At 50.6% G+C, this 24,387-nt stretch overlaps 2 protein-coding genes across 8 annotated transcripts; one reads left to right on the plus strand and one right to left on the minus strand.

The window, feature by feature from the left end:
* Positions 1-310: 310 nt before the first annotated feature.
* Positions 311-2,554, minus strand: PERCC1 (proline and glutamate rich with coiled coil 1). Its single transcript, XM_075767655.1, has 2 exons — positions 2,405-2,554; positions 311-1,186 (listed from the first exon to the last, which is right to left on the minus strand). Exons 1-2 carry the CDS (start codon positions 2,428-2,430, stop codon positions 448-450), a joined length of 765 nt encoding a protein of 254 aa, XP_075623770.1. The 5' UTR covers positions 2,431-2,554; the 3' UTR covers positions 311-447.
* Positions 2,555-4,588: 2,034 nt separating this feature from the next.
* Positions 4,589-23,448, plus strand: LUC7L (LUC7 like). Of its 7 annotated transcripts, XM_075768152.1 has the most exons (13): positions 4,589-4,791; positions 5,576-5,646; positions 5,931-6,014; positions 6,743-6,837; positions 11,704-11,802; positions 12,516-12,626; positions 13,307-13,450; positions 13,890-14,066; positions 14,920-15,008; positions 19,496-19,525; positions 20,458-20,622; positions 21,712-21,773; positions 23,085-23,448. In XM_075768152.1, the coding sequence occupies exons 3-12, from the start codon at positions 6,005-6,007 to the stop codon at positions 21,737-21,739; spliced, it is 948 nt and encodes a 315-aa protein (XP_075624267.1). In that variant the 5' UTR covers positions 4,589-4,791; positions 5,576-5,646; positions 5,931-6,004; the 3' UTR covers positions 21,740-21,773; positions 23,085-23,448. The 7 variants fall into 7 exon arrangements, with proteins under 7 accessions (XP_075624267.1, XP_075624264.1, XP_075624266.1 ...); XM_075768153.1 differs by lacking the exon at positions 5,931-6,014 and having other exon boundaries at positions 4,625-4,791; XM_075768150.1 differs by lacking the exon at positions 21,712-21,773 and having other exon boundaries at positions 4,634-4,791.
* The last annotated feature ends 939 nt before the right edge of the window (positions 23,449-24,387 follow it).

Here is a 24,387-nt window from a genome sequence, read left to right on the forward strand (position 1 = left end):
AGCCGTGGGGTGCAGTGGGTCCCCGCGGCGGGTCCCCGCTGGTTCTTGGCAGCTGGGTGCTTTATGAGGCCCCGCGTCGCTCTTTGCCCTGGCGCGGCTGAGATAAGGGGATGGGATCCACCGACTTGGGCCGCAGAGTAAACACGGGCTGCTGGCTCCTGCCGGCACCGCGCTTCCCTCCTCTTCCTGCTGCCGGGGCAGCCGGTGGCCCACCGAGAGCCACGCTGAGCGGCAACCCTTTGTCACCGGCAGCAGGGACACCGCGGCGTTGGGTGGCAAAGGACACCGCACGTGCTGGTGCCTGGCGGGAGTCATTTATTCACTCGTCCCGTTGCCGGCTCTGACCCGGCGGCTCCAGGTGCCCCGGCGCTGGCACCGAGGCTGCTGGGTTTATCATTAACCAGGTGGCACGTGGCGGGGCCGGGGGCCCCCGGGGCCATGGTGGGGTCACAGCCCAGCAAAGGGCTCAGCCTCCAGCCCCGGGCGGCCTGGCTCGGGCAGCAGCTCCCGACCGGCTCCCGGCAGCTCCGGTCCCGGCTCCACCGTCCAGTTGGCCAGGAGGTCGCTGAAGTCGGGTGTGCTGGCATGGAGGAGGCCGGCAGAGCCGGGGCTCGGCTCCCTCCAGAAGGAGGGTGGCAGCTTCCTCCGGTGCATGGGGGTGATGTGGCCGTATTTCCTCTCCAGCCGCTGCGTCTTGCCGCTGGCTGCCCGGAGCGGCTGGCACCGGTGCACGCCGTACTCGAAGAGCTCGGCCAGCGGCCCCAGCCTGTGCGCGGCCCCGGGGCCACCCCGTGGTGCCACGGCCTCGGGCTGGGCCTCGGTGCGCCGGGGTGAGCCACAGTCCTCGGGCACGCCGTGGCTGCTGGCAGCCTCTTCCCGGCCCCGCCGCCCGAAGTACCGCTGGATGTCGCAGCTGATGAGCTCCGAAAACTTGAGGAGCCGCAGGGTGGTCTCGGCGGCGCTGGGAACAGCCAGCTCCAGCCCCGTGCTCTCTGCTGCCGCCGCCTCCTCTTCGTCTTCTTCCTCTTCCTCCTCCTCCTCAGAGAGGTCGGGGAAGTCGGGCTCGGGGCGCGCGGGCAGCAGCAGGCCGTGCGGGAAGGGCGAGGGCAGCCGCAGCTCGGCCAGAGGCCGGATGACGCCCGCAGCCATGTCAGCGCGCAGGGGAACCCCAGAGCTCGGACTCACCCTGCAGGTAGGGACAGCGGGGTGAGGGCGGCACGTGCCCCGGCACCCTCCCCGACCCATCACCCTGCAGCGGCACTTGGCCCTGAGGTGGCAGCGGGACCGTGTCGTGCCACGTCGTGGCGAGGGTGGGGCTGCAGGGCAGCGGGGCTGTCCCCCACAAGCCATGGCCACGGGGAATGGGGACATCCCCACCAAGCCACGGGATACAGGGCAGCGGAGATGTTCCCCCTGAGTCATGGGACATGGGGCAGCAAGGACATAGGGCAGCAGGGATATCCCCACCAAGCTGTGGGACATGGGGCAGTGGGGACATCCACCTGAACCCTGGGACATCAGGCAGCAGGGATGTCCCCATCAAGCCATGGGACATGGGGCAACAGGAATGTCCCCACCAAGACACAGGATGCGGGACAGCAGGGACATCTCTGCTGAGCCATGGGATGTGGGACATTGGGAACGTCCTCACCGAGTCACGGCATCTAGGGCAGCAGGGATGTCCTCAACTGATCTGTGGGACACGGGGCAGCAGGGAAGTCCCCAACAAACCATGGGATGTAGGGCAGTGGGGATGTCCCCCTGAGCCATGGGGTAGCGGGGATGTCCCCCAGAGCTGTGGGGCAGCGGGATGTTCCCCTTCGCCCCTGGGCTGAGCCCCCAGGATGCTGAGCCCTGTGCCCTGCCCCACACAATGGCCCCACAGGTTTCCCTGTGACAGGGCGAACCCGGCCACCTCCCCGCATCGCCCTGGAGGGCTCTGGCCACCGCTGGGTCTTGCTGAGCTGGATGAGGCCCCTTTGTACTTCGTACTACCTGTGCCCCGGGGTCCCCATGGGTCCACGTGCCTGGGACTGTCAGTGCCCCGGCCCCGAGAGGGTCTTGGGGCAGGGACAAATCCTGGGGGACAAGTCCTGCTCCTGCCAGGCCAAGCGTGGTGCCAAGCCCCACACTCAGCCTGAGACAGCATCACTGCCATCCTCGTGGTCACCACGCGTCCCTCTTTGTGCCGTCCTCACCGCGGGACCCCCAGTCCCGCCTCCGTGCTGCCCTGGGGCGGGTGGTGGGGGGCTCAGCCTCCCAGGGTACCGTGCTCCTCCGGGCTGCGGGGAGAGGGGAGCAGGGCTGCCCCGGCGATGGAGCCAGCCTGTCCCGCGGCCACCCGCGGCCAGAGAAACGCCCCGGTGCAGGACGGCATCGCCCGGGGCCGCGGCTCGGCACTCACCTTGGCGCTGTCGCCCGGCCATGCATAGGCTCCCGCGCCGCTCCCCCTCGCCGTCCCTCCACCTGGGCCTGAAGTATTTATAGCGGAGCAGCGAGCTGACGGCTGGCAAATATTTGGTAGCTGTATTGTAATAGTAGACTCGGTAAACAGAGCTGGGGTTTGCTTTAGCACCCAGCAACGGGAGAGCGGCGCGGGGAGGGACGCGGGGACGGAAGGCAGGGCTCACCTTAATGGTTCACTAGCCAGGGGATTTTCAAGTGTTGTTCCTGTAAATTCACCTATTAAATCGGCAGCCCCAGCTGCCGAACTGCCCGCGCACTTGTGCCGAGGGCTCTTATCTCCCCACTGATTGGAGGCAAAATCAAGCTTTGTCAAATAGGCGTAAAATTAAATTTCATGCTATTTTGACTCCTGGAGTAGGGATCTTCTGAAGAACATACTGCGTATCGAGCGATGCCTCTGCAAACAGGCGCCGCAGCTGCAGTGGGCGAAGCCTCGCCGTGGGGTCCCCCCAGGTGCCGCGCAGCCCCGTGCGGGTCTGGATCCCCCGTTGCCGGCCCTGAGGTGGGTGCGGGGCTCCCTGACCAGCCCCAGGACGGGGTTTGGAACCTTTGGAGGTGGCAGGGCACAGCCCCGATGGCACAGCCAGCAGAAGAGGTGCTCTGGGGTGCCGTGCTCCCGGCGGGGTGGGGGTTTGGGTGCCCGGGGATGATGGCTCTTGCCTGGGGATGCGGAGATGGGACATGCAGTGTGGGGAGCGGCTGGGCGAGCCCCACGGTGGGGACAGCACCTGGAAGAGCAGCGTTGTCACCGTGGATGGGGCGGTGAGGTGCCCCGTGTCTCCACCATGACCCGTGACCATGCCAGCCCGTGCAGCACGTGAGGGACCAAGGATGGTGACAATAGTGGGCAACTCGGATCCCAAGGCAGCTGTGGCCAGAGGTGCCATTTCTGTTTCAACACTGGGACGTGCCAGCGCGGCCGTCTAGGGCAGCACAGAGGATGGCCAGGGGACTGCAGGTGGCTGGGGGATGCAGGGTGGCTGGGGACACAGGACAGCAAGGGGACACAGGATGGCACGGGGCAGGGAGGGCAGACCCCGTCACTGCCTGTGCTGGGGGTGCTTGGGGTGGGACACCGGCCATCGGGGCTGGGGACAGCCAGAGCCCTGCTCCAGAGCTGTCCTGCTCCCCTGCTCTCGGGGTGACCACAGCTCCTGGTCTGCTCCCTTGGAGCCCTCCCTGGCACCCTGCCCTGAGCACCCTACCCTGGCACCCTGCACCCCACCCTGAGCACCCTGCACCCTGTGTGGAGCTTTTCCCCGGTGCTGAGGTGGGGTCCCCAGCCCCTGGCACGGTGCAGCACCGGTGAGGACAGCACCAGCCTGGGCACGGCCGTCACCCAGCCCCTTCCCCAGGCCGGCAGCGCTGGAGCACCCTGTGGGGACAGAGCTGGGCACCGGCGGCACCACCACCATGCTCCCCTGCCCTTCTCCAAACACACCGGCAACGCCGGGGACAGAGCGGCAGCCGTCCTGCCCGGGCACCACTGGGCAAACACGGCGGGTGGGAGCTGATAAGCCACGGGCACCCTTCGGTCTGCTCCCTGACGTCTCCCATCGCCCGCCCACCCGGCACGGCCCGGCACAGCACAGGTTGGCACGGCCTGGCATGGCTTGGCACGGCTTGGCATGGCTCAGCATGGCCCGGCACAGCTCGGTGCCGCTGTGGCCTGGCTGCTGGGCCCACGCTCGGTCAGCCCCAGGGACGGGTGCCAGGGCACCCAGGGGCAGCACCGCCAACGGGCGCCGGGGCCCACCGCAGCGGCCCAGTGAGGAGCCAGGCTGTGGGTGCCCCCAGCCCGTCCCCATCCCTGAGGCCTCGCTGGCCGTCGCTGATGAGGCGTCCGGCCAAGGCGGGGGAGCCAGCGCGCCACGCGGGGGTCCTTCGGTACCAGAGCGGAGCCGCTGCCGGGCCCCACCAGCCCCGGCCCCGCTCCCCCCGGGCCCCACGGCCCCGCTCCCCCCGGCCCCGGGCCCCCCGGCCCCGCTCCCCGCTCCCCCCGCTCTCCCCAGCCCCGCTCCCCGCTCTCCCCGCTCTCCCCGGTCCCCGCTCCCCCCGCTCCCCCCGCTCTCCCCGGCCCCGCCCCGCCCCCGCCGGCGGACTACCCGTCCCGGCATGCCGCGCGGTGGCGGGAGGGGCCGTTTCCGTCCTGCGCCCGCCGCGCGCCGCCGCCGCCGAGGCCGGAGCCGTCGCCGAGGCCGCCGCCCAGGCCCAGGCCCAGGCCGGAGCCGCCCGTCCGTCGCGCCCCGGCTCCGCACCCCGCCATGTCGGCCCAGGCGCAGATGCGGGCCCTGCTGGACCAGCTCATGGGCACGGCCCGGGACGGTGAGTAGGGGCGGGCGGGGCCTGCAGGAAACGCCGCGGCCTGGCGGCCGCCTCAGCCGCGCGGGGCCCGGCCCGGCCCGGCCGCTGCCTCCGCTCCGGACCTGCGGCGCGATCGGCCTCTCCGCCCGCGCCGGGGGACGCGGCGGGCCCGAGCCGGAGGCCCAGCCCGCCCCGCCGCGGCCTGACACCCACCCCCCCCCCCCCCCAGGCCCCGCCGAGCGAACGGCGCGACGAGCGATGCCGGGCGGCCGCCTGGGCGGGCCGGCGGAGCGGGCCCGGGCCTCGCCGCGCCTCGGGGCGGCCTAGCGAGCTCGGCGCAGGGAGCCCGGTAGGGGCAGGCCTGCCCGGCGGAGGAGCCCGCCTCACCCCTGGCCCTTAGAAAGCGCCCGGCGTGGCCCAGCCCCGGGGGGAGCCCGCCGCTCCGGGCCCCGGCTGCCGCAGAGAGGTTTTAGGGAAAGCGCCGTGCCCAGGCCACGCCGTAGGTAGAGGCATGTAGGTAGGTGTGCCTGCAGGAGCCGGCCGTTGTAGTTGTTGTCCAAGAAAAGAAATGTGGCAGCCTGTGCAAAATACGTTCCCGCTGCGGTTGGTATCTCCCTTCTGCGACTTGCTGAGTACTTAAATTCCCTTTGGCACGTTAGCAGGGCTGTTCAGGTACTTTGCACTTTGTTTCGTAAGTGAATAAGTGCTTTTCTTTCTTTGTGTATTGAGTTGCTATTGAATTGCTTCCCATATTTTTATTTCATACAAACTGAACAATTGTGGCCCCTCTATTTTATTTATAAAGGTTCAGTGTATCTTTGCCTGCCTACATCAATCTGCAAGGGAGTTGCAGAAAAGCCTCATGTTCATCGAGCCGTGAGTCACAACCAATTTTTAAAGCTGTTATAACAAAAAAAAAAAAAGTGTTTGCTTTTTTTCACAAGTAATTTTAAAAGTGTAGCTTAGAAAGAAAAAAAAAAAAAAAACCATTTTCAGTAGACACAACATTATTCCTGGATGCTTGCAAATCCTAAACTATATTCATACTTTAGTATTACACATACCTGTGTCATATACACAGATGAGCTTTAAAATTGTCACATACCATTACCACTTTGCCTTTACTTTTATGTATCATTCCCCTGACTTCCTTACTGCAGGTGTGGGCAAGAAAACTTTTCCTTTAAAACTTTTCAACAGTGGGCATAAAATTCTGCAGCTGAGGTCTTGAAGAATGCAGATGGGTATAGTATATGTTGGAGCTCGCAGTGTGTATTGACTAACTTTGTATCTTTTTTATTTTTTATTTTTTTGCTTTTCTGATATTGTCTTGTTTAAGTGGCTCCTGAGTGTAAAATGTCTTCTGAGGGTGGGACGTGGGTGGGAAGCACGCTTCATGTTCCAGGCCAAGACCTACAAGATTCTTCTTTGCCCGGCCTTGGAAAGCACACTGCATATTTGGTTTTCAAACCAAATGGACCGATGACTTAATTATCAGATGAGCAAATAGCAAGCGCCTGTAAAAACTGTCCAGCACAGCCCTGTTTTGTGATTCCTGGCCCTCCGGTAGCGTGGGTTTTGGTATCTCCTACCCCTTCCTCACAGTAAAAAAAAAAGGGGGAGGGAAAAAAAAAAAATGGTTTTGGCTGCGAGCCAGACTGTCTGTCTCCTTTTTTTCTCTTCTGGCTGTGCTGTCTCTTTATATGGACGACAGGCCTTGGATGTTACTTGGCTTGCCAACACTGTGTTTAACATGGTGTGCTGGATGAATAAATGCTAAAATAGTGTTTGTTGCCAATTACAAGTGTTCCAGAATGTCCTGTTACCCTCAAAGCTTTTTTCGAGTAATTTTGGGGAACAGGAACACCAAGTATTTTAATCTGCATAATGAGGTGAAATGATCGTACCGACATCTTTGTTCTCTTATCGGTATTCTAATGTCTCCTTATTTAAAACCACAAATGAATTTCAGGAGATGAAACCAGACAAAGGGTGAAGTTTACAGACGATCGTGTTTGCAAGAGCCACCTTCTGGATTGCTGTCCTCATGATATCCTGGCCGGAACAGTAAGTATATTTTCTGTAATAAGGAATTGCGGTGATGCTGATGTTGGTACAACATTTCAGGCCTCATCAGTGCATCATAGGTAACTTGTAGGAGAGATCAGACTTTCTGTGCCCAAGGAGCAATCACAATTCTAACTTCAGTTTCTTTGACCTGTGTATGGAACTGCTGAAGTCAGGAGCGCTCAGGATTCGCTTGAAATGTTTTGTTTTTCTCTCACAATCCCACGTGAAATTGCAAGACTATTTATCTTTTATCTGTTTGAAATGGGTAGGGCCTGAAACTTGTCCTGTGGAGGTCACAAGATCGTAGCTAGCCTGCTGTCCTGGGTGCTCTAGTTCACCATTGCATCTTCAGATTGGCGAGTTTTCTCGTAGCAGCTGCAATAATCCTTAATCCTTGGAGCTTTTCAGTCTCCTCTCTCCAACCATGTGATGTTCTCCTGACGGAATGGCAGCTCTTTCATCGTTACTGGTTGGCGTGCTAATGACAGGTTACAGCTCGGGCCAACTTTGTCTTTAGAGTTGGTTGGTGCGAGCAGCGTGTCGCTCTGCCTGACTGGTTTGAAACAGTTGAGTCTGCTCCTTCGGTGCTGCCCTCTGGGGACGGAGCTGGCCGATTTTCAAAGGTTTGGCTCTCATGTTCTCCCTTGAGAGCAAAAGGTGACGTGGGCTTTTAACAGTGAGATCTTGTGAAGTAAATATTCAATTTCGGCGCCCAGATGAAAGATGCAGTCTGACTTTCAAAAGAAAACCGTGCATGTCTTTTGTAATTGTTCTTGTATTAGAGAACTGCAGGATGGACATGAATATGGATGTTTGAAATCCATCTTTACCCTCGCTGTTTGACAGTAAATACTGTGGCAGTTCACATTGTCCATCCACTTTACCAGATAGTTTAAAGATTCCGTTGTTATTTGTAGCCCTTCCCGCTGTTATTTCAAGAGCTGGGTTTGACACAGTGAGTTACCAACAAAGGGGAGGGCTGGCGCTCCTTCCTCTGTGTCGCTGCGGCAGCACTAGTAGAAAGAGCTTTAGCAAAAGCTGCCTCGGCTCTCAGCACTCGAACTTTAGCTTCTCAATGGCTGCTGTTGCAGACTAAGATTGGAAGTTGAATACCAATCTCTATGTATCTAGTTATTTTTTTATTAATTTGAAGCTTAGCAATTGCTCCATCAGCCTCCATACCACCTCACTTCCATTTCAGAATTTTAAAGCTGCTGCAGTCACCTTCCGCCCACCTCCATCCTTTGTGCAGGTCACTGTGGTTAGGGTATATTTTTTGACATGAGACTCTACAACAGGCTTTTTTGGGCCCAAATAGTGGTTTGAAGATGCAGGCTGCCTCCTACCTCTTCTGGCATGTTTCCAGGAAGAAGGTAAACAGTGAGTTGAAGGGGTTGAATTAAGTGATGTGCGTGACTGCTGGAAATAGTGCCAAAGCACAGAGGAAGTCTAGGGTGTTCGGGTGGGTTGCGAGTCTCCTGGGACAGAGAAGCACATTGAGAAATCTGTTTCTCTTGCTTCTGATGTTACGTGTCTGCAGTGAGTTGTCTTTCCCTCTTGCTGTGGAACTTGTGCTCAGAAATCTCACACGGGAGCAGGAAGGAAGACTGCTTCTGCACAAGTGGCCTTGTGGATCACTCAAATGACCTATAAGTGGCTGTGGAGTTCTCTATGCTGCTATCAGCAGGTTCTTGGGGGCAAGAAAAAGCATTGGTGCCACAGATCTGTGTTGAAAGAACATGTGATGTCTGGAACGGGAACTGCATTTCAGCTGTCAGTGCTCCCAGCACAGAATGAAACTTGACTGGAATGTGCAGGCTCTCCTCCTGATCTTGGTCAGGTTCACTGGCATCTTACGGTGCTCCGTTAACGGAAGAGCTGTGTGAGTGAACCACCCTCAGCTGGATGGGGCAGCATCCATCTCTGGATGTATTACTGCAGAAATCAGGACCTTGGATCTTTTTGGAAACTTGGAACAGATGCTCCAAGCCTTCTGGTGCTGGTTATGTTGCTTCCTCCGCCGAAGGCGCTGTCACTGCTGCGTCCTTCACGTGTGCAGGTATTCCTTAGTGGGAGGCAGATTGGAGAGGAGCAGGAAGCTGGATCCCTGGGGGAGCTGTGCTCAGTGAAATGGTGATGGAGTCCCATTCCCTGACCTTCAGGTGCGGAGTAAGAGAATGAGTCCAGACTGCAAGTAAAGCTCTGGAATATTACTGAGAGCTGCAGAAGGCATGTTGATGTTTGCTTTGTGTAGGTGGGCCAATGTTCCTGGTAATAACAGCCTTTGGCCCCAGAAATTTGTCACTAAATGAGCTACAGTGGTTCTCTTTTTGGTCTCCATGGGAAAGGAGGAATATTCTGGGAGAACACAAGTTAGTTTAATATGCCCATGTGCTGTTGTCAGGGAAGTTGTCACCAGATCGTTAGTGACCTGCACTGAGTTAGCTCTGCAGCTAACAGCATATTTCTGTCAGTGGAAGTACTGCAGCACGTTGAGATGGCGTCAGCTGGTAATCCTCCTGAATTTTAGTTCCACTGATAAGTGGACAGATGAGTCTGAAAGCTGCCCAGGTAGAACATAGCTTGGAAACTACGTTCAGGGAATTGTGTCCCCCACTGGGAGATGTGAGTGAGCTGAAATCTGTATGTTGCAGAATTGTTTCATGGGGGTCTGTGCTTTCCTTTTTCACTCAGATGAAACTCTGCAGCTCTGATTACTATTAAACAGCTGTCCTCATGGAAATAGGCTTTCTGGTGGGTTAGCAGTTTTGTGGAAATCATAAGCAATACCTCAGAATGTGGATTGCTCAGCAAATGTGAGCAAGACTAATTATCAGTGGCATCTAAATGTGTGAAATCTTGGGGGGGGGGGGGGGCGCTAAATCTTTACTCAGGCTCTGCTGGTTACCTGTCTCAAATACCTGTATTATGAACCAGCCACGGGTGTTGACTGGAGCAGGTCACGATCACTTCTGGAAAGGGTGAGTGTTTGATGACAGGCCTCCCTGAGACGAGAGGATTCTTTGAGACAGAAGGGCTAGTGGTCTTGCCTCAAGTGGGCAATACCTGTGAAAATCTCCATCTCCAAGGATGTGGAGGAAGACCTGAGATTTGTATGCTGGTGAGACCTGAACATTCTCCCCGAGAAGAAGAGGTTGGAGGGATTTGTTGCCTTTTAACAAACGGGGAGAGGAATACAGAGTGCACTGTTGTGCATCGGAGCTCCTTCTTTGAAGTGGAGCTAGTGGCTCAGCTTGCAAGAAGAGTTCAGATAAGAATACTTATGATCTGTGACAATCACATCTAATATCACTGTTTTCTCCCTATATTGGAAAGGGATCTCAGTAGAATAACTGTAAGAATAAAAGATTTAAGTGGAAAGCTATTAAGCTATTTCTGTGGTACATAACAGTAGCTCACTAGCATTCTTTGAAGAGGCTTGCTTGAAGACTTGACATGATTAAGCTCTGAAAGTACCGAACGCTTTTTTTTGCAGGCATTACATTTCTACCATTAGAGAGCTGAGCAGGACTATTCCTGGATACAGTGTCTGTTTCTGTAGCCTGCTGGCTGTGGCCTGTTTCTGGTAAATCTAAGCAAAATGAGGAAGACTGAATAGTGGCAAGTCATCCAGAATTGTATTCTTTGTTTAAAAAAGAAAAGCTAATAACATGGGTAACCGCTGAAACCCAGAGCATTACCTGGTGGAGCTTGTTTTAGTTGCTTTGCTTCATTCTAAACACTTGCATTGCTGCTGTATGTGTGCGTTGCTTCCCGTAGGTGTCCCTGGCACTCCCGGCAGGGATTCTGTGTCGATCCCGATTTAGCTGCAGTTAGCTTTTGTGCAGTTCAGTGAGTTGACACCTGTTGTGCTGTGCTCAGGTTTCGGCTCCTTGGGACCGGTGGTGTCTGGGAGAGAAGAGGATGGCTGGCTGGGGTGTTCCTTCTTGTGATGACATGTACCCTGCTGTTCATGGTGTAGCTCGCGCTGAGGCCTTTTATTATTTTGGCTTTCAAAATGTCATATTCTTTTTCTATTTTAAGAATAAGAGAAATGTTCTCTGTTACATATAGATAAGGTTGAAATGCAATTTCCACATTTTGAGAGCATCATGTGGCTGTTAACTACTAGGTTGGGGAAAAATAAATTTAAATAGCATCAACTGCAGTGGGAGTGAAGGGCAGCATGCGAGTCAGAGCTTTCTGGGAAGGGAGATGCTCTCAAGAAGTCTCTCATTAGATGGGCTTTTGCGTGGGAATTAGTTTTGCTGGGCAGGTTTTAAAATTCCAGGCCACAGCTGAATGCGGGAAGGGGCTAGCTGTAGAATTACAAGTCTGCTGTTGCTGGGCGTGGGTTTGTGCTTTTCTGCTGGCCATACCCCTTATTCCCTTAAATCCATTTGTTCTTGATAGGAAGCATTCAGTCTGTTCTATGATTTGGTATCTTTCAGTATGTTGCTAGGGCTTGTTCTGACATGGATGTGTTTTCCAGGTGAGCTTTGAACAGGGTACAAAGCTGTATGTTTTGCTGTGCTGTAGCTCTGTAATAGGAGGCGTTTGGAGTTAGTGCCTGTTGAAGGAGGTGCTGCACCTTCCCAGCTCCTCCCAGCAATTTGTAAGGCTGTGCCGTGCCCTAGAGCAGGAGTAGGACTGGACTTAAAGCATTTGGGGTGTTTTAATGTTGTTCCAGGAACACCTAAAAGAGAGGTTCCAGCAAGCATGTTGTTCTTCTGGCTAGTTCTGTTACTGACAGGTTAAGAGGAAGCTCTTCTTCCTAAAGAGGCTGTATTTTGAGTTAACTATCTGCTGCTTGTTGCCATAATGGCGGGTTCTTACATTGATTTTCCTTTTTCTTTTCAACAGCGAATGGACCTGGGAGAATGTACAAAGATCCATGACTTGGCACTGCGAGCAGATTATGAGATTGCAAGTAAAGAGAGAGACCTGTTTTTTGAGCTGGATGTGAGTACGGATAAATTTTTGTTACTTTTGTGGGCATTGCCTCTTTGAAGCTATTTGGCTGAACAGTAGAACTCAGTGGGCATTTCAGCTAGCCATGTTATTTGATGTGTTATCTGACAAGAATGTGCAGCCCCTTCCTGAATGCCAGCTTGATTGCTGACTTGAATTTGTAAAAGTAATTCTGGTCCTTGCAACCCCATTAGTCCAGCAAGCTGGGAGGCTCCTCTGGCATTCCTTGCGTCCCACACCTGCTGCTCTGTACCAGGTCATCGTAACCCGGTGACTGTCCCAGAAGATTTGACATGAAAAGCCACCTGCTCTGTGGTTTTGCTTTTGCCAGATTTAACTTTCTATAATGGAACGAATCAAGTGGAAGAACAATTCTGTCTTCCCATTTCATGTTATTCCAGTGTTTTTTGTCTTTTTACCTGTTGCTCATGCGTTGGAAGTTCCAGTGCGAAGCAGTTTTCGTGTGAGCATCCTGTTACGTGTCAGAGTAAAGGAACTGTGTCAGATTCCGGGCAGATGACAGACTTGAGGGCAGGGATCAAATTTTACTTTTTCTGCAAAGTGCCATATGTTTTCCCTCAAGGCGTCTGCTCTTGAGGTTGGTTGTGTGTTATACAGGGATTGCACCAGCTAGCTGTTGGCTGTCAAAGCTAGATCTGGCACGGAGAGCATCTTTATTCACAATTCTTTGTCTGAACGTGCAGGCAATGGATCACCTGGAATCCTTCATCGCAGAGTGTGACAGGAGAACAGAACTGGCCAAGAAACGCCTGGCTGAGACACAGGAAGAGATCAGTGCTGAAGTGTCTGCAAAGGTACTGTCCTCTCATTAAATGGTTGTTCTGAAAGTCCGTGCAGGAGCACTGGTGCTCTGTTGTCTCTGACAGCATCAATACTGGGAACTTAGGTTCCTCAAAGGCTTTATGGATTCCAGCCATCCTCTCCTCAAATGCTGTTCTGGCCGTTCTTGTGACAAACTTGCTTGTTCAGAGGGCCATAGTAGTGTAAGACATGAACTCTAAAATTTAGCGTGGCAATAAAGCGTTGTTCCCTCTCTCACCCCCCCACTATTCAGTGTTAATGTAATAGCTTAGAATAGTAAATCCATCCCATGATTGTTGTCTTTCTACTTAACAAATGCTCATGAAGATTCCTCTTTGGGAACTTCCTTCATCAGGACAATACAAAACATTTCTGAAGCTGGTTTTGCAGACTCTATCCTGTCCTGTAAGCCAGAAATGTGCCGCTGTTTGCGGCAGAACTGATGATGTCCTCTCCATGTCCAGCTTCTCTCTTTGCTATGTGTCTGTGACTGCACTGCCTGTACTTGGCCCACCAGTCCCTTTTTGTTGGGACTCCTTTGACTCTTGAGGATTTATGGTCATCTTCCAACAACTGCTTTTGTTAAACAATATTTTTTTAGAGAAAAAGGAAAAGTTGTCCTGCAAGCTTTAGCAAGTTTTTTGCGTTATTAAAAACTAACTATTCTCTTTAGGCAGAGAAAGTACATGAGCTGAATGAAGACATTGGAAAACTCCTAGCTAAAGCTGAACAGCTGGGAGCTGAAGGAAATGTTGATGAGTCTCAGAAGATCCTGATGGAAGTGGAGAAAGTCCGAGCGAAAAAGAAAGAGGCAGAGGTATGGCCTTGGTTCTCCTATGAATTGTCGTAGCAGACTGGGCTAGGCTGGGCACTTGACAAACAGCTGGGCGGTTCCTACCTCTTTTCTGATGTTGCCAGCACCTTCTTTTTTTTTTAGTTTCAGCAATACCAGCAAGCGGTTGGCAGTGTAGCGTGATAGATGAAGAAAAGCTTAATAGAAACTTTTATCTAGTGAAGAGAGCTGACTGGGGTGTGGGGGGATTCGTGATCTGAAATATTTGGTCACTAGTCACTTGCAGGGATAGACGGTCAGGTTAGCTGCACTCGCAAAGTGTTTTGTATGGCACCTCCTTTGTACTGAGGGTGCTTTTTTGATCCTTGAAGCCAGCAGGGCAATTCTTTACGGGGTTTCTCTGGAGGGTTGTGACTATGTAAGGGTTCCCTGACATTTGTGTGGTTTTTTTGCCTCCCTTTAGGAAGAATACCGAAATTCAATGCCTGCATCCAGTTTCCAGCAGCAGAAGCTGCGTGTGTGTGAAGTCTGTTCAGCATATCTGGGTCTCCATGACAACGACCGGCGTCTTGCTGACCACTTTGGAGGCAAATTACACTTGGGTTTCATTCAGATTCGTGAGAAACTGGATCAGCTGAGGGTAATCCTGTCTGGTTTAAACCTTCTCCTTGTAGTTCTGAAGATGTTCAACGCTTTTATTAAATTCATACGGGATTCTTTGCAGAGTGCTTGTAGAAGCCCAGAAATTTCTGGTTGCAGAATCCCTGAAACTTCAAATGGAGGTTTTGCAGCCTCACGTGGTCTGTAATTTCTGGGTAACTAAGTACGTACCCTCAGAATTAGTCAAACCAGACCACTGCTGTCATTTCTTCCTTAAATATGTGCATCTATACCATTGCTCTTTCTCATTGGTTTGGCTGCAGTTCATCAGTGTGGGTTTTTTGATTATTGAATAGCACTTTCAGACCTCTTAACGAAGTGCTTGAACCGAAGTTTCACATAGTGCTGTCAGTGAAGGAGATCTTCAGTAGCTGAAGTGATTAGAAATTTTCTGGAAGGTTTTGTAATGGAGTTGCAGTACTGGCCTTGCTTGCAAACGGAGACCTTTAGACTGCTTGAGTAAGAGTTGTGATTCATGTGCCTTATTCGCTAACTATTGAGGTCAGTCCCTCGGTTGATCACAGGCACGAGGCCAGAGCACTGTTTCGTTGTGTGTCGTGTAAACTGACGGTGAGATGGTCTTTGTCTCAAAGCTTACGGGCTTGTCTCTTAGAGCACAAGCACTCAAAGCAGAGTAGGGTGTGTCATTTCTTGCACTCATGTACATTAGTGAAGTTGTGAGGAAAGTGAGAACTTTGATAGAGATATGGACATGCAAAATGCAGTGAGATGGTTCTTTTGTCTTACTACTGGAATCTGCAGTCTCCCTACAGACCTCTCTGACCTGTTACTGTATGGCTGAAATGCAATGTGATTTTTTTTTTTTTTCCTAGAAAACGGTGGCAGAAAAGCAAGAGAAGAGAAACCAGGATCGTTTGAGACGAAGAGAGGAGAGAGAACGAGAGGAGAGAATGGGCAGACGGTAAGTGGAAGCTGGTAACTGGTTTGTGAAATTAGTTTTGAAATAGTCTGGTTTCGTGTATCAGAGCATTGCAGGAAAGCAGCATCTGCTGCTGGAGCTGCTGTTGGACATGCTCCGGATGCCGTGTGAGCACTGTGGCATTCAATCAAAGATGAAAACAAATGCACAAAACCTCCACCTTAGAGTGATTGTATGCGTGTTGTTTTAACCTCCATTGTGTATCTGAAAGATATGAGCTCCCTGTAGTCTTCAGGCTTATATTGGTCTAGTCCCTGCCTTTGGGAATCTAAATCTGGATAAAATGCCCTCATCCAGTGCATCTGAGTGGGGAAAGTTTAAGATGAGCAAGTGCTAGGTCTGCTCAAATGGCACCAGTCCTGCAAAAATTCCCTGGATGGCCATCCTCCCTTCTAGGCTAGGAGATGGCAGCAGAATGGAGCTGGTATCCCCACACCAAATGGCAGACTGCCTGTCCTGGTCAGAAACTTTTCTACAATAACAGCGAGGTGCCTTTGGCACAGCTTTGGAAAATGCTTCCTAGGGGATCCGAGGGATCCCGAGGAGCTGCTGTGGCCATATGTGTCACCTTCTGCTCATACGTGTGTAGTCCTTGAGCACTGGGAGTGGTTGTGATGTTTGTATTCTCAGGACGACAGGCTCTTCTGCCTCTTGCCAGCTGAACTGGAAAAACTCTTTCTTCTTCACTTGAGCAGGCGTTGTGTGTGTAAACAGCTCAGTTAAACAGCCTGCTGTGGAGAGGTTGGTTATTTGCAATGGTCAGGCAGAGGAAGTGGCCGAGTAGGAATGCTGTTCTCATTGTCACAGCATCTCCCCAGTTACCTCATGTGTTTCTACTCATGTACTTCTTGGGTCAAAAAAAAACCCCCAATCTTGCTGCTTGTGGAAAGCTCTTTTTGACCTTCAGTGTCTACTGAAGAGTGTGTTTCAGCCATCCATGTCTGATGCATATGAGATATGAGCTGCAGTACACTCTAAGATGGTGCTAGCTTCTGGGTATCCATTGCTGGAAATGCTAGCAAATAAATACCAGAATCGAAGCAGCTTGGTTTTCTGTGGTCTGCAGCTTGGGGATTTTGGTGTATCGTGAAAACGTAAGCCCCAAATCGTTACACGTCCTCCAGTTGGAGTGGTTTATGTGGTTTCTCTCTCCCTGTGGATTACCTGGTGCCATACAAAATGCCACTTCATGCTGTAGCTTTCTCCTGAACTGCAGCACTTCACGTAGAGCCTCACAACTTTCTGGCATCCAGGCAAGATCGTCAGTAATGCAGTTATATTTGGGAGCTGCAGAATCTGGAACTGGCTGATGAGTGCAGGAGTTAATTGAAAGGGACTGATGTATGTTGTTGCTATGGTCAGAAAGATGGAAATGAAACAAGAAGCGTCTTCCCATGCAGCTGCTTCATGGCAGGCTCTTTCTGACCCGCAGCAGGACCACATCTAACCAGGACATCTGTCTCTGTAGTGCCTCTTCTTCCTAGAGGTCATTTCTGTGTGAAAATTGCTCAACAGAGTTGCCTTCAGGAAGAGTCCTCTGGATCTCTTGGTCTGTATCTCCCCAAAATGTTGGTTTTCTTCCTCCTGTGGCACGTCTGTGGTTTTGTTTTTGTGGTTTAAAAAAGCCAAAACAAAACCACCACCCAACAAACCCTCAGTTCTTGAGAGTTAAGGAGCCTCTTGTGTTCACAGGTAGCCCGTATGTGGATGCATCTGATGAGGGGGTTTGAAGACCACTTTTGAATGTTTATTTAATGTTTTAAATATGAAGGTTTAAGAACTGCATTGAGTTGGCCTAAAGTCTGAGTTCTTGCTGGTTCCATCTGTGCCACTACTTAGAGACTGTGGCCAGCGTCTGTTCTCGCTCTGTGTGGAGGCACCTGTACCATACAGCTCCTCTGTTTGGGTACCAAAGAAAAGTTTGTTATGAAGGAGCCAGGAGTGCCATACAGAGGAGGTCAAATTATTTGCCTCTCCAAAATGAGAACTTGACCCAAAGAAGGAAAATAGTTTTCCCAGTGGACACTCAGTGTCAGAACTGGGACTAGAGCCCAGATTTCTCAGCACCTTCTCCTCTGGGAGCTGTGCAACATCATGTTGGTGACTTCTACTGCCTTTCAGGCTGCCTCCCTTAACCAGAGCTTGATACTTCAAGGAACTCCAGAAAAACATGTTTCCTTTGTAACTCTTCTTGTCATATCTTCATATGCAGCATCTTCACGGTGTTGTTCAGTAAGAGAAAGGGTACTGCTTGACTTTGAGAAATCTTTGGTGACTTACAGGCACTGTGACATGCTATGGAAACCTGTAGATTCACTTGTGAAACTCTAGCTCTCACAGACTTTATTAATTTGTCAACTAAACTGTGATTTCCACATAGGAATGAGTGAACTGGGTTGTCACCCCTCGTCGTAAATAAACGCAAGTCTTGTGTTGTTTGGTGTTACTGGTGACTGCTGGCTGCACAGTGATCTCTCAAGATTGAAATTCCGTGGTGGCATGCTTGGAAGTGCAGACCTTGGTATTTGTTTCCATAGTACACCAGCAAACCAGTGTAGGTGGAGTTACCAAGTGGATTTCCTTTGTCATAAGTTGGACAAAATACAAGTTATGAAACTCAGGATGCAGCCTCTGTGATACAGGGACAAAAAAGAGGGGGGGGGAATAATAAATATGGTCAGCCTCTCACTTCTTTGGACATCAGTCTTGCACTGTCTCCTGTTGTATACTGATATTAAGGAAAGTGCTGTTTTGTTGGATGCTTCCTGAATTCTGAAGTCTAGCGCTAGGGAGTGATTATCGGGAATTCATTGTGCAAACTCCTCAGATCGTATGCGTGGAAGGGCAGCCAGGTTTTTCAGGGGATGTGGAATGGCTTTATGTGGATATGTGCACTGGTGATTCAGAATAAAGTGATCAGGAGGAAAAGAACATAAAGAACTTGGAGTAATTACAACCACCAAAAAAAAAATTCAGCTGCCTGCCAGGCATCTACAGGAGGTCCTGCTGCTCTGTCAGGTTCTGTTGCATGAAAAAGGAGGTGTGTGGTTATTGCCTTGCTCTCCTGGTTTATCAGCTTTTCCTTCATCTTGTTGTCTTGTGAGTTGCCTCAGTGCGTGGTTTGTTTGCCTGACTCCAAGTTCAGCTCCACCTTGTTTCCAGCCCTTCTGCCTGAATTCCTTTCTAAATTTGGGGGTTTTATTTCTACTGTGATTGAACAATCCCATTTCATTGTGAAGGAATGTCAGTGCACATTGATTCTCTTAATCTTATCTTATCCAGGTATGGTTTCAATGATGTTATTAAAATAGATGCTTCTCTATTGCTTTTTTTAAAAATTTTGTGCGTAGCTTGCAGGTGTGTCTCCTGGTACAGTGCCAGAACAGCTCTGTGCCTGTGTAACTGCAACACCCCTTGTGAGTTTGTGTGCAGTGGGGAGACGGAGCAGTTACAAGAGTGACTCTCTAAGTCACTAAACAAGGAGACCAGCCGCTTCTCAATTAAAGCAAAAAGAGACTGTTCAGACAGCGTGCGAAGTTTTGGTGTAGGTTGCCTCTGAAACATGGCTGTAGAGGAAAAGGGAGGGTGCATCTTTCATGTGGAGTGGTATTTTAAGTGACGCTGAGTAATGGCGCTTCAGAAATTGAAAGAATTGTGACATCATCATTTACAGACTGGCAAAAGCTACTGCTTACAGCATGAGGGTTAGAGTGCCGTACATGAGCTCTGAAACCACAGAAATGTGAGAAAGAGTAGTGAGAATTGGGTGATTGTTCTCATGTTGCTTTCTAAATCTGGGATGAAGGATTTTCTGCCTATCTTGGTTAGTTTCAGTAATAGTTCTCCCTTGTGTCTGTGTCCCCTCTCTTTTTTCTAGCTTGTCTTTCCCAAACAAGAAAAAAAAAAAAATCATTGATGCAAATTTCTATCTAATGTTTGTTAAATAAAGGAGTGAGAAAATCCTGGATTTTCTCTTTATTAAAACTTTTTAAATGTGCAACTGCCTCAAAGGAACCGAAGTCAGACAACTGTCAAGTGTCTTTCTGACTGGAGAGCGGCACTTTTTCTTGAAAATGTTAAGAGCTGATCAAGTTGATACCAGACTGCAGAGGGTGAAGTGTATATGTGAAATATGCCCAGCAAACTTAAAGTTAGAAAGGTTCCTTATGGTGTTTTATTAACAGAGCCTGAATTGGTTTGTAGACCTTTTCTGTTCTGAAAAGAAGCTCTGCATGTAGAAACTAGTGTTTCTACAAAGTTCCTCAATTTTTGACAAATTCCCATTTCCCCCGCCCCCTAATTTGAAGATAACTAAATGTTTTAATGGTTTTATGACAAGCTTTTTTTTAACTGAGATGCTACTTGGGCTATTGTTGTGTTCCTGTGAAGAGCTGCCAGGGTGAATGGGTTGTTTTATTGAAAACCCACTGACTACATTATACCTTCTCTTGCTTAACTCTTCTTTCTAGGTCTGGATCAAGAAATAGAGATCGTCGAAGGTGAGTGTGCAGTTCTCCCACGGTTCCCCTGAATACCTGTTTGTGTTTCTGTGTAGCTACTGAGGTTTTTCCAGGGTCTGACAAATGGAGTTCACTCAGTGCCCCAGTCTCTTTGTTTTGTTCCCTGAAAGGGGTGGGAAGGACCGCTGGGGCACATCAGGGGTGCTGCGCAACTTAATGTCCCCCTTGGGCTAGGAAGCAGATGCTGGCTAGCCCGGTCAGGACAGAGGGTGCCGTGCGCTCCTGAGTATGAGTCTAAGAATGTACTTGATGTCTTTTTTTCAATAATATCTAATATACTTTCATAGTTTTAATGTCTGAAATATCTGTTACATATATAATATGTCAGACGTAAAAATACAGAGATTGAAGATTAAAGCCCCCACCTCTCTGTGAAGAGCTTGCCTTAGCGGTCTGACAGCCTTCTCTCCGTGCTCACCTACCTGGAGATCTTGCTCTCTATTGTTTTCCATATACATTGGGATCCTTTGTTTTGTTTTTAGAGCAGATTGAAACAAATCTGCTTCTAAAGCACGGTACTTTCACAAGGGAGGCTTTCTTTTGGCGAACTGCCATATGGGTTATGGTAATATCACATTCCACTTAGTTCTCTTGTACGGCCCTCGCACTGAGTGAGGCATGGTTGGTAAGCTCTGCGCTAGGCATTGGCACGTGCTTACATTAATGGTGGGAACGTTTTATGTAAGCTTCCCAGCAGCTCATTTACCCGTTGACATGAGGCCCAGGAGATGAGGGAGATGTCCGCCTTGTGGGTGATCTGCCTCCTGTGTTGGTAGGGATGTGGCCGGGGGGGGTGAGTGCCGATGCTCTGGATATTTGTGGCTCAGAAACGTCTGGGAGGTGGGCTCAGGTGTGCAGATCCGATGGACCGGCCCGTCTCCGGAGTCTGAGGCAATCTGTGTTCTCTTCAGATCACGGTCTCGGGATAGGAGGCGAAGACGCTCGAGATCAGCTTCCCGTGAACGACGGAAGTCTCGCTCCCGGTCCCGAGACCGACACAGGCGCCACCGGAGCCGTTCCCGCAGCCACAGCAGAGGTCACCGACGGGGGTCCAGAGACAGGAGTTCAAAACACAAGTATGTATTCCTGACACGAGTGCTTCTGGAAAGGGGAGTCCTTGGCATCACAGTGAGCCCCAGTCCCTTAGAGCGAGCAGGTGTACGACAGGTTTCTCACGTTAGCAGCTGTAGCGTCCGGTACCAGCTCCTGGGCCAAAGTGGGATTTCCCAGTGGCCGTTTGTAGATGAATCACATGAGAGCAGTAGGGCGGTAACTGTACAGTGAGATCCCAACTTGAGAGGAGAGTCTAGGAGATAGAACTGGTTCCCTGATGTGCAGTGCTGAGCCTTGAGAAGTTGCTGGGTTTCTTGTATGAGCAGCAGCACAAAGGCCGGCTTGAGCTAACTGAGCCCCCCCCCAGGCCCGTGAAAGCCAAGTAACTGAGAGGCAGTTTTGATGCTATTCTGTGGTTGCCTTCTGCTTCCCAGTTTCTTTCTCTTGGTGGTGGCATGGGGAAGGAAATGTATGATTTGGGACCTGGGGGAAGCCGCCTGTTAGGGTAAGGAGGCGGCTGGTTGAGACACACATGTTTCTTTAGGAATCTGCGCTAGAGGGAGGGGAAAAGGCAGCCAGAAGGAGGAGTAGATCACCATTCTCCTGTCGCTGAGGAGAAGCACTATACTCTGAAGAAGGCTTTAAGTCTCTTCTGAAACTCAGCAAAACACCCCCTGTGGTGGAGGAAGGATGAGGCAAGCGTATGTAGGAGTATTTGAAAAACTGAAAGGAGTCATTGTTTCCTTGCAGCCCTTCTAAGCCCAGGAGCAAGTCTGTCACAAGGTGCTTGTTGAAGTTAGATCTGGCTCTTTTTTTTTTTTTTTTTTTAAATGCTCCTAATTAATAGGGGAGTGCTTTAGCACTGTCTCAGCTGATAAGGCCCCACTACTCGAGTACAATTCTAGAAACAAACTTACTGTTGTATGTCTTTGTGTCACTTTAGCTAAGGGGTAAGAACAGATTTTAAAGATACCTGATGAAGGGGAGGGAAATAATGGTCTGAAAAAATAAGTCTGTTGATAATTGAGGGGGGTGTGTAAATACTGTTGATTCTCCAATGGCTGAGATACTAAAGTCCTTTTTTAAATCTGTCTTGAACATGAAAAATAAAGAAAAGAAGTTTGGACAATTAGGAAGTGAGGAAGACCCTGTAATAACTATTACTAAAGAGCAGGTAAGGGATTACTTCGAAAACCTTGAACACATTCAAATCAGCCCATCGAGATCATAGGGGGATTGGCTAGCTGACGTACTTTCACAAAATTACTGAGAACTGGGGAGAGACCAGGATCAGTTTAAGAAAATAAAACAAAACCAAGAGAACAAACAGAAAAACCCTGTTCCCTGAAAGAGTGTAGCTTCTGTTTTCACCTTGAGAATTAATGAAACCTACATTCAGGTTCTGCTGGTCTGAGGTTTCACTTCTAGAAAGAAACGGAGAGCCTGTCGCGGGATCTGGAGCTCTCGGGGTAGGAGGACTACGGGCAGCAGGCATTGTGGGAACAGGAAGAGTTAATCTCATCAGACTCACTCCTGTTGTGTTCTGGTTAAATGACACAGTTTAGTGAAAATGAAATGGCTCATGTGATACAGAGGGCTGTAAGGTTTTAATGTATCAATTGTGTGGTATTTCCAGACCTTACAATCGGCATGAATGAAAGCTGGAACCTCTAAGGTACCTCCCAGCTCCTCTTCTTGTGACTGTAAAGGAAAAACCTGCGCACTGAGTCCTAGACTAAAACGTGCTGAGTCTGTGAAAGCCTCTGCCCGGTTCTGAAGGGGTACAGGCTGCCAGAGCTCATTCTGGATCAGCCTTTTCCTAACAGGAAGCCCTCTGCTTAATTCTGCGTGGGTGGATACAGTTGCAGCCCTGCTGAAAATCTGTAGCTCTTGTGTGGGCAGGCTGTGAAAAGATTTTGCCCGTGTTTGTGGGCTGTGAATATAAATCTGTATCATCCTGGCTTTGAACTCGGGGTGCTGCCGAGGACAGCGCTTGTCGGGATGCAAACTAGAAAAAGCCCAGGGCTGAGCGAGCATTTGAATCCGAAGAATACAGTTGGGTTTTAAGGTGGCTGAGCATGATGGAAAAAAAAATCCTCTTCTAGAAGACACAAAGCTGAGTGATAGACGAGGAAGAAATTGCAGGCACTTCAGTATGGGCCAGTAAACTAATGAGGGGCCCAGGGAAAACCTCAGAGAGCCCCTGTGGGAACAGCTTGAAAGGATCACTATAAGGAAAGAGTAACAAAGGCTGCGCCCTGCGCTCAGCGCTGCAAAACCAGCGTTCTCTTACATAAAGCTTGTAGAGGGAGCAGAGTCACCATCCTGGGGGACGACGCTGCTGGCATCGCAGTACCTAGGCACATATCTGTAAGGAACTTGTGTTATGTCACAGCCCTGTTAGGGACAGATGTTGTTGTTTTATGCGTATTTGAAAATTCTTTGAGTTGTGAAGCTTATAGCGACGGTTTACTTTGTACTTCAGATCTTCTAGAGATCGATCTTCAAGAGAAAAGTCACGAGACAGAGAGAGAAAAGAGAAGAGCTCTTCTGAGAGGCGGCACGAGAGCACAAATGGCAAATCTCGTTCCAAGAGATCAGAAGAGAGAGAAGCTGGCGAGATCTGAACTCAAACGATCTGTGTTGCACTGTAAATAGTCTGATAAACATTCTACACAAAAGCCTAAATTTCCCATTTATATTTACTGAATACAACTCATCTTTTGTAGTTTGGAATTTTTATTGTTTGGCAGATAGCTGTGAGTTTGTAGAGACGCAGTTACGTACCGTTTAACAGGATTTTGTTTTAGTAGGAATAAATAAATCCGGATGGATCGTTTTCAATTCAGGCCAGTGGTTGACACGCTGTGTTTGTCCTAACTCAGCGAACGCGGCAGTCAGGGGCAGCGCTGCGGTCGGAGACCTGCACTGCCGTGACGTTGGTAACGCTTCAGCCCTTTCCAAAAGATCTACCTGACCCTTTGTGAGCACGCCAGTCGCGCTGGTTCTCACTTCATTAATTTTTCCTTCCGTTTATGTATGTTAAAAGAAATTCAGAAGTGGGTTTTTTTTTTTTCCTTTTAGTGCTTAGCCATCTCGTTTTTATGTCTCCAGCATTTGAGAGTTGCCTCACTATTCCAGCTGAGTCAAGAAGGACAAAATTTGGCCCCAATCTGCCCATTTCAAAAGCTGTTCATCTTTGTGAGGATGACCAGACCAGCTGGAGCACATTTCTAAGATGGCTCAAGCCTGATTTTAAACCTTTACTGATCAGATACCGGGTGTAAACCCAAAGGTGGAAAATCTGGACTGATTTTTTTTTTTCCTAGAGGAGTACAACAGCAGCTACTCTGCCTATTTCCTGCGCACTCCAGAGTCAGAGCTTCCTCCCTGGAGTTTTCTGACTTGCCAAAAAAAAAAAAAAAAAAAAAAAAAGCTTTGGTGTATGTTTTTAAAAGGCCAGTCAGGCAGAACTTGGCTGAGTGGCAGAGGTGACTCCGGACGGAGCAAAATCCAGGGGCGCAGGGCGAGGAAAGGAGTCGCCCGTGTCGGTCAGTGTGTACCGCTTCTCCTGGGCCCCAGCTGTGTCCTGACAGGCGTGGGAGGAATTTGCATATTGTAACTAAGCTTATTTGTAACTAGGTTTATTTTACGCTAGGGGAGGAAGGCCGCCTTGCCGTGCCAGCCACAGTCGAGAGGCCGAGGAGTATTTTGTGAGAATTGTGTGAGTAAAGCGCTGGCAGCCCACCGAGCTGGGCCTGGCAGGGCCTGAGCCTGGCCGCTGCTCG

This window comes from Balearica regulorum, chromosome 15, assembly GCF_011004875.1.
Source record: "Balearica regulorum gibbericeps isolate bBalReg1 chromosome 15, bBalReg1.pri, whole genome shotgun sequence".
Classification (NCBI taxonomy): domain Eukaryota; kingdom Metazoa; phylum Chordata; class Aves; order Gruiformes; family Gruidae; genus Balearica; species Balearica regulorum.

What these genes read in the sequence shown, in the direction of transcription:
- PERCC1 (XM_075767655.1), bottom strand. Translation starts at nt 2,430, where the DNA reads ATGCATGGCCGGGCGACAGCGCCAAG. An exon ending in GGCCGGGCGACAGCGCCAAG is followed by an intron (nt 1,187 to 2,404) that starts GTGAGTGCCGAG and finishes CCCTACCTGCAG; the next exon opens with GGTGAGTCCGAGCTCTGGGG.
- LUC7L (XM_075768149.1), top strand. Translation starts at nt 4,731, where the DNA reads ATGTCGGCCCAGGCGCAGATGCGGGCCCTGCTGGACCAGCTCATGGGC. An exon ending in CATGGGCACGGCCCGGGACG is followed by an intron (nt 4,792 to 6,742) that starts GTGAGTAGGGGC and finishes AATGAATTTCAG; the next exon opens with GAGATGAAACCAGACAAAGG. An exon ending in CGAAAAAGAAAGAGGCAGAG is followed by an intron (nt 13,451 to 13,889) that starts GTATGGCCTTGG and finishes GCCTCCCTTTAG; the next exon opens with GAAGAATACCGAAATTCAAT.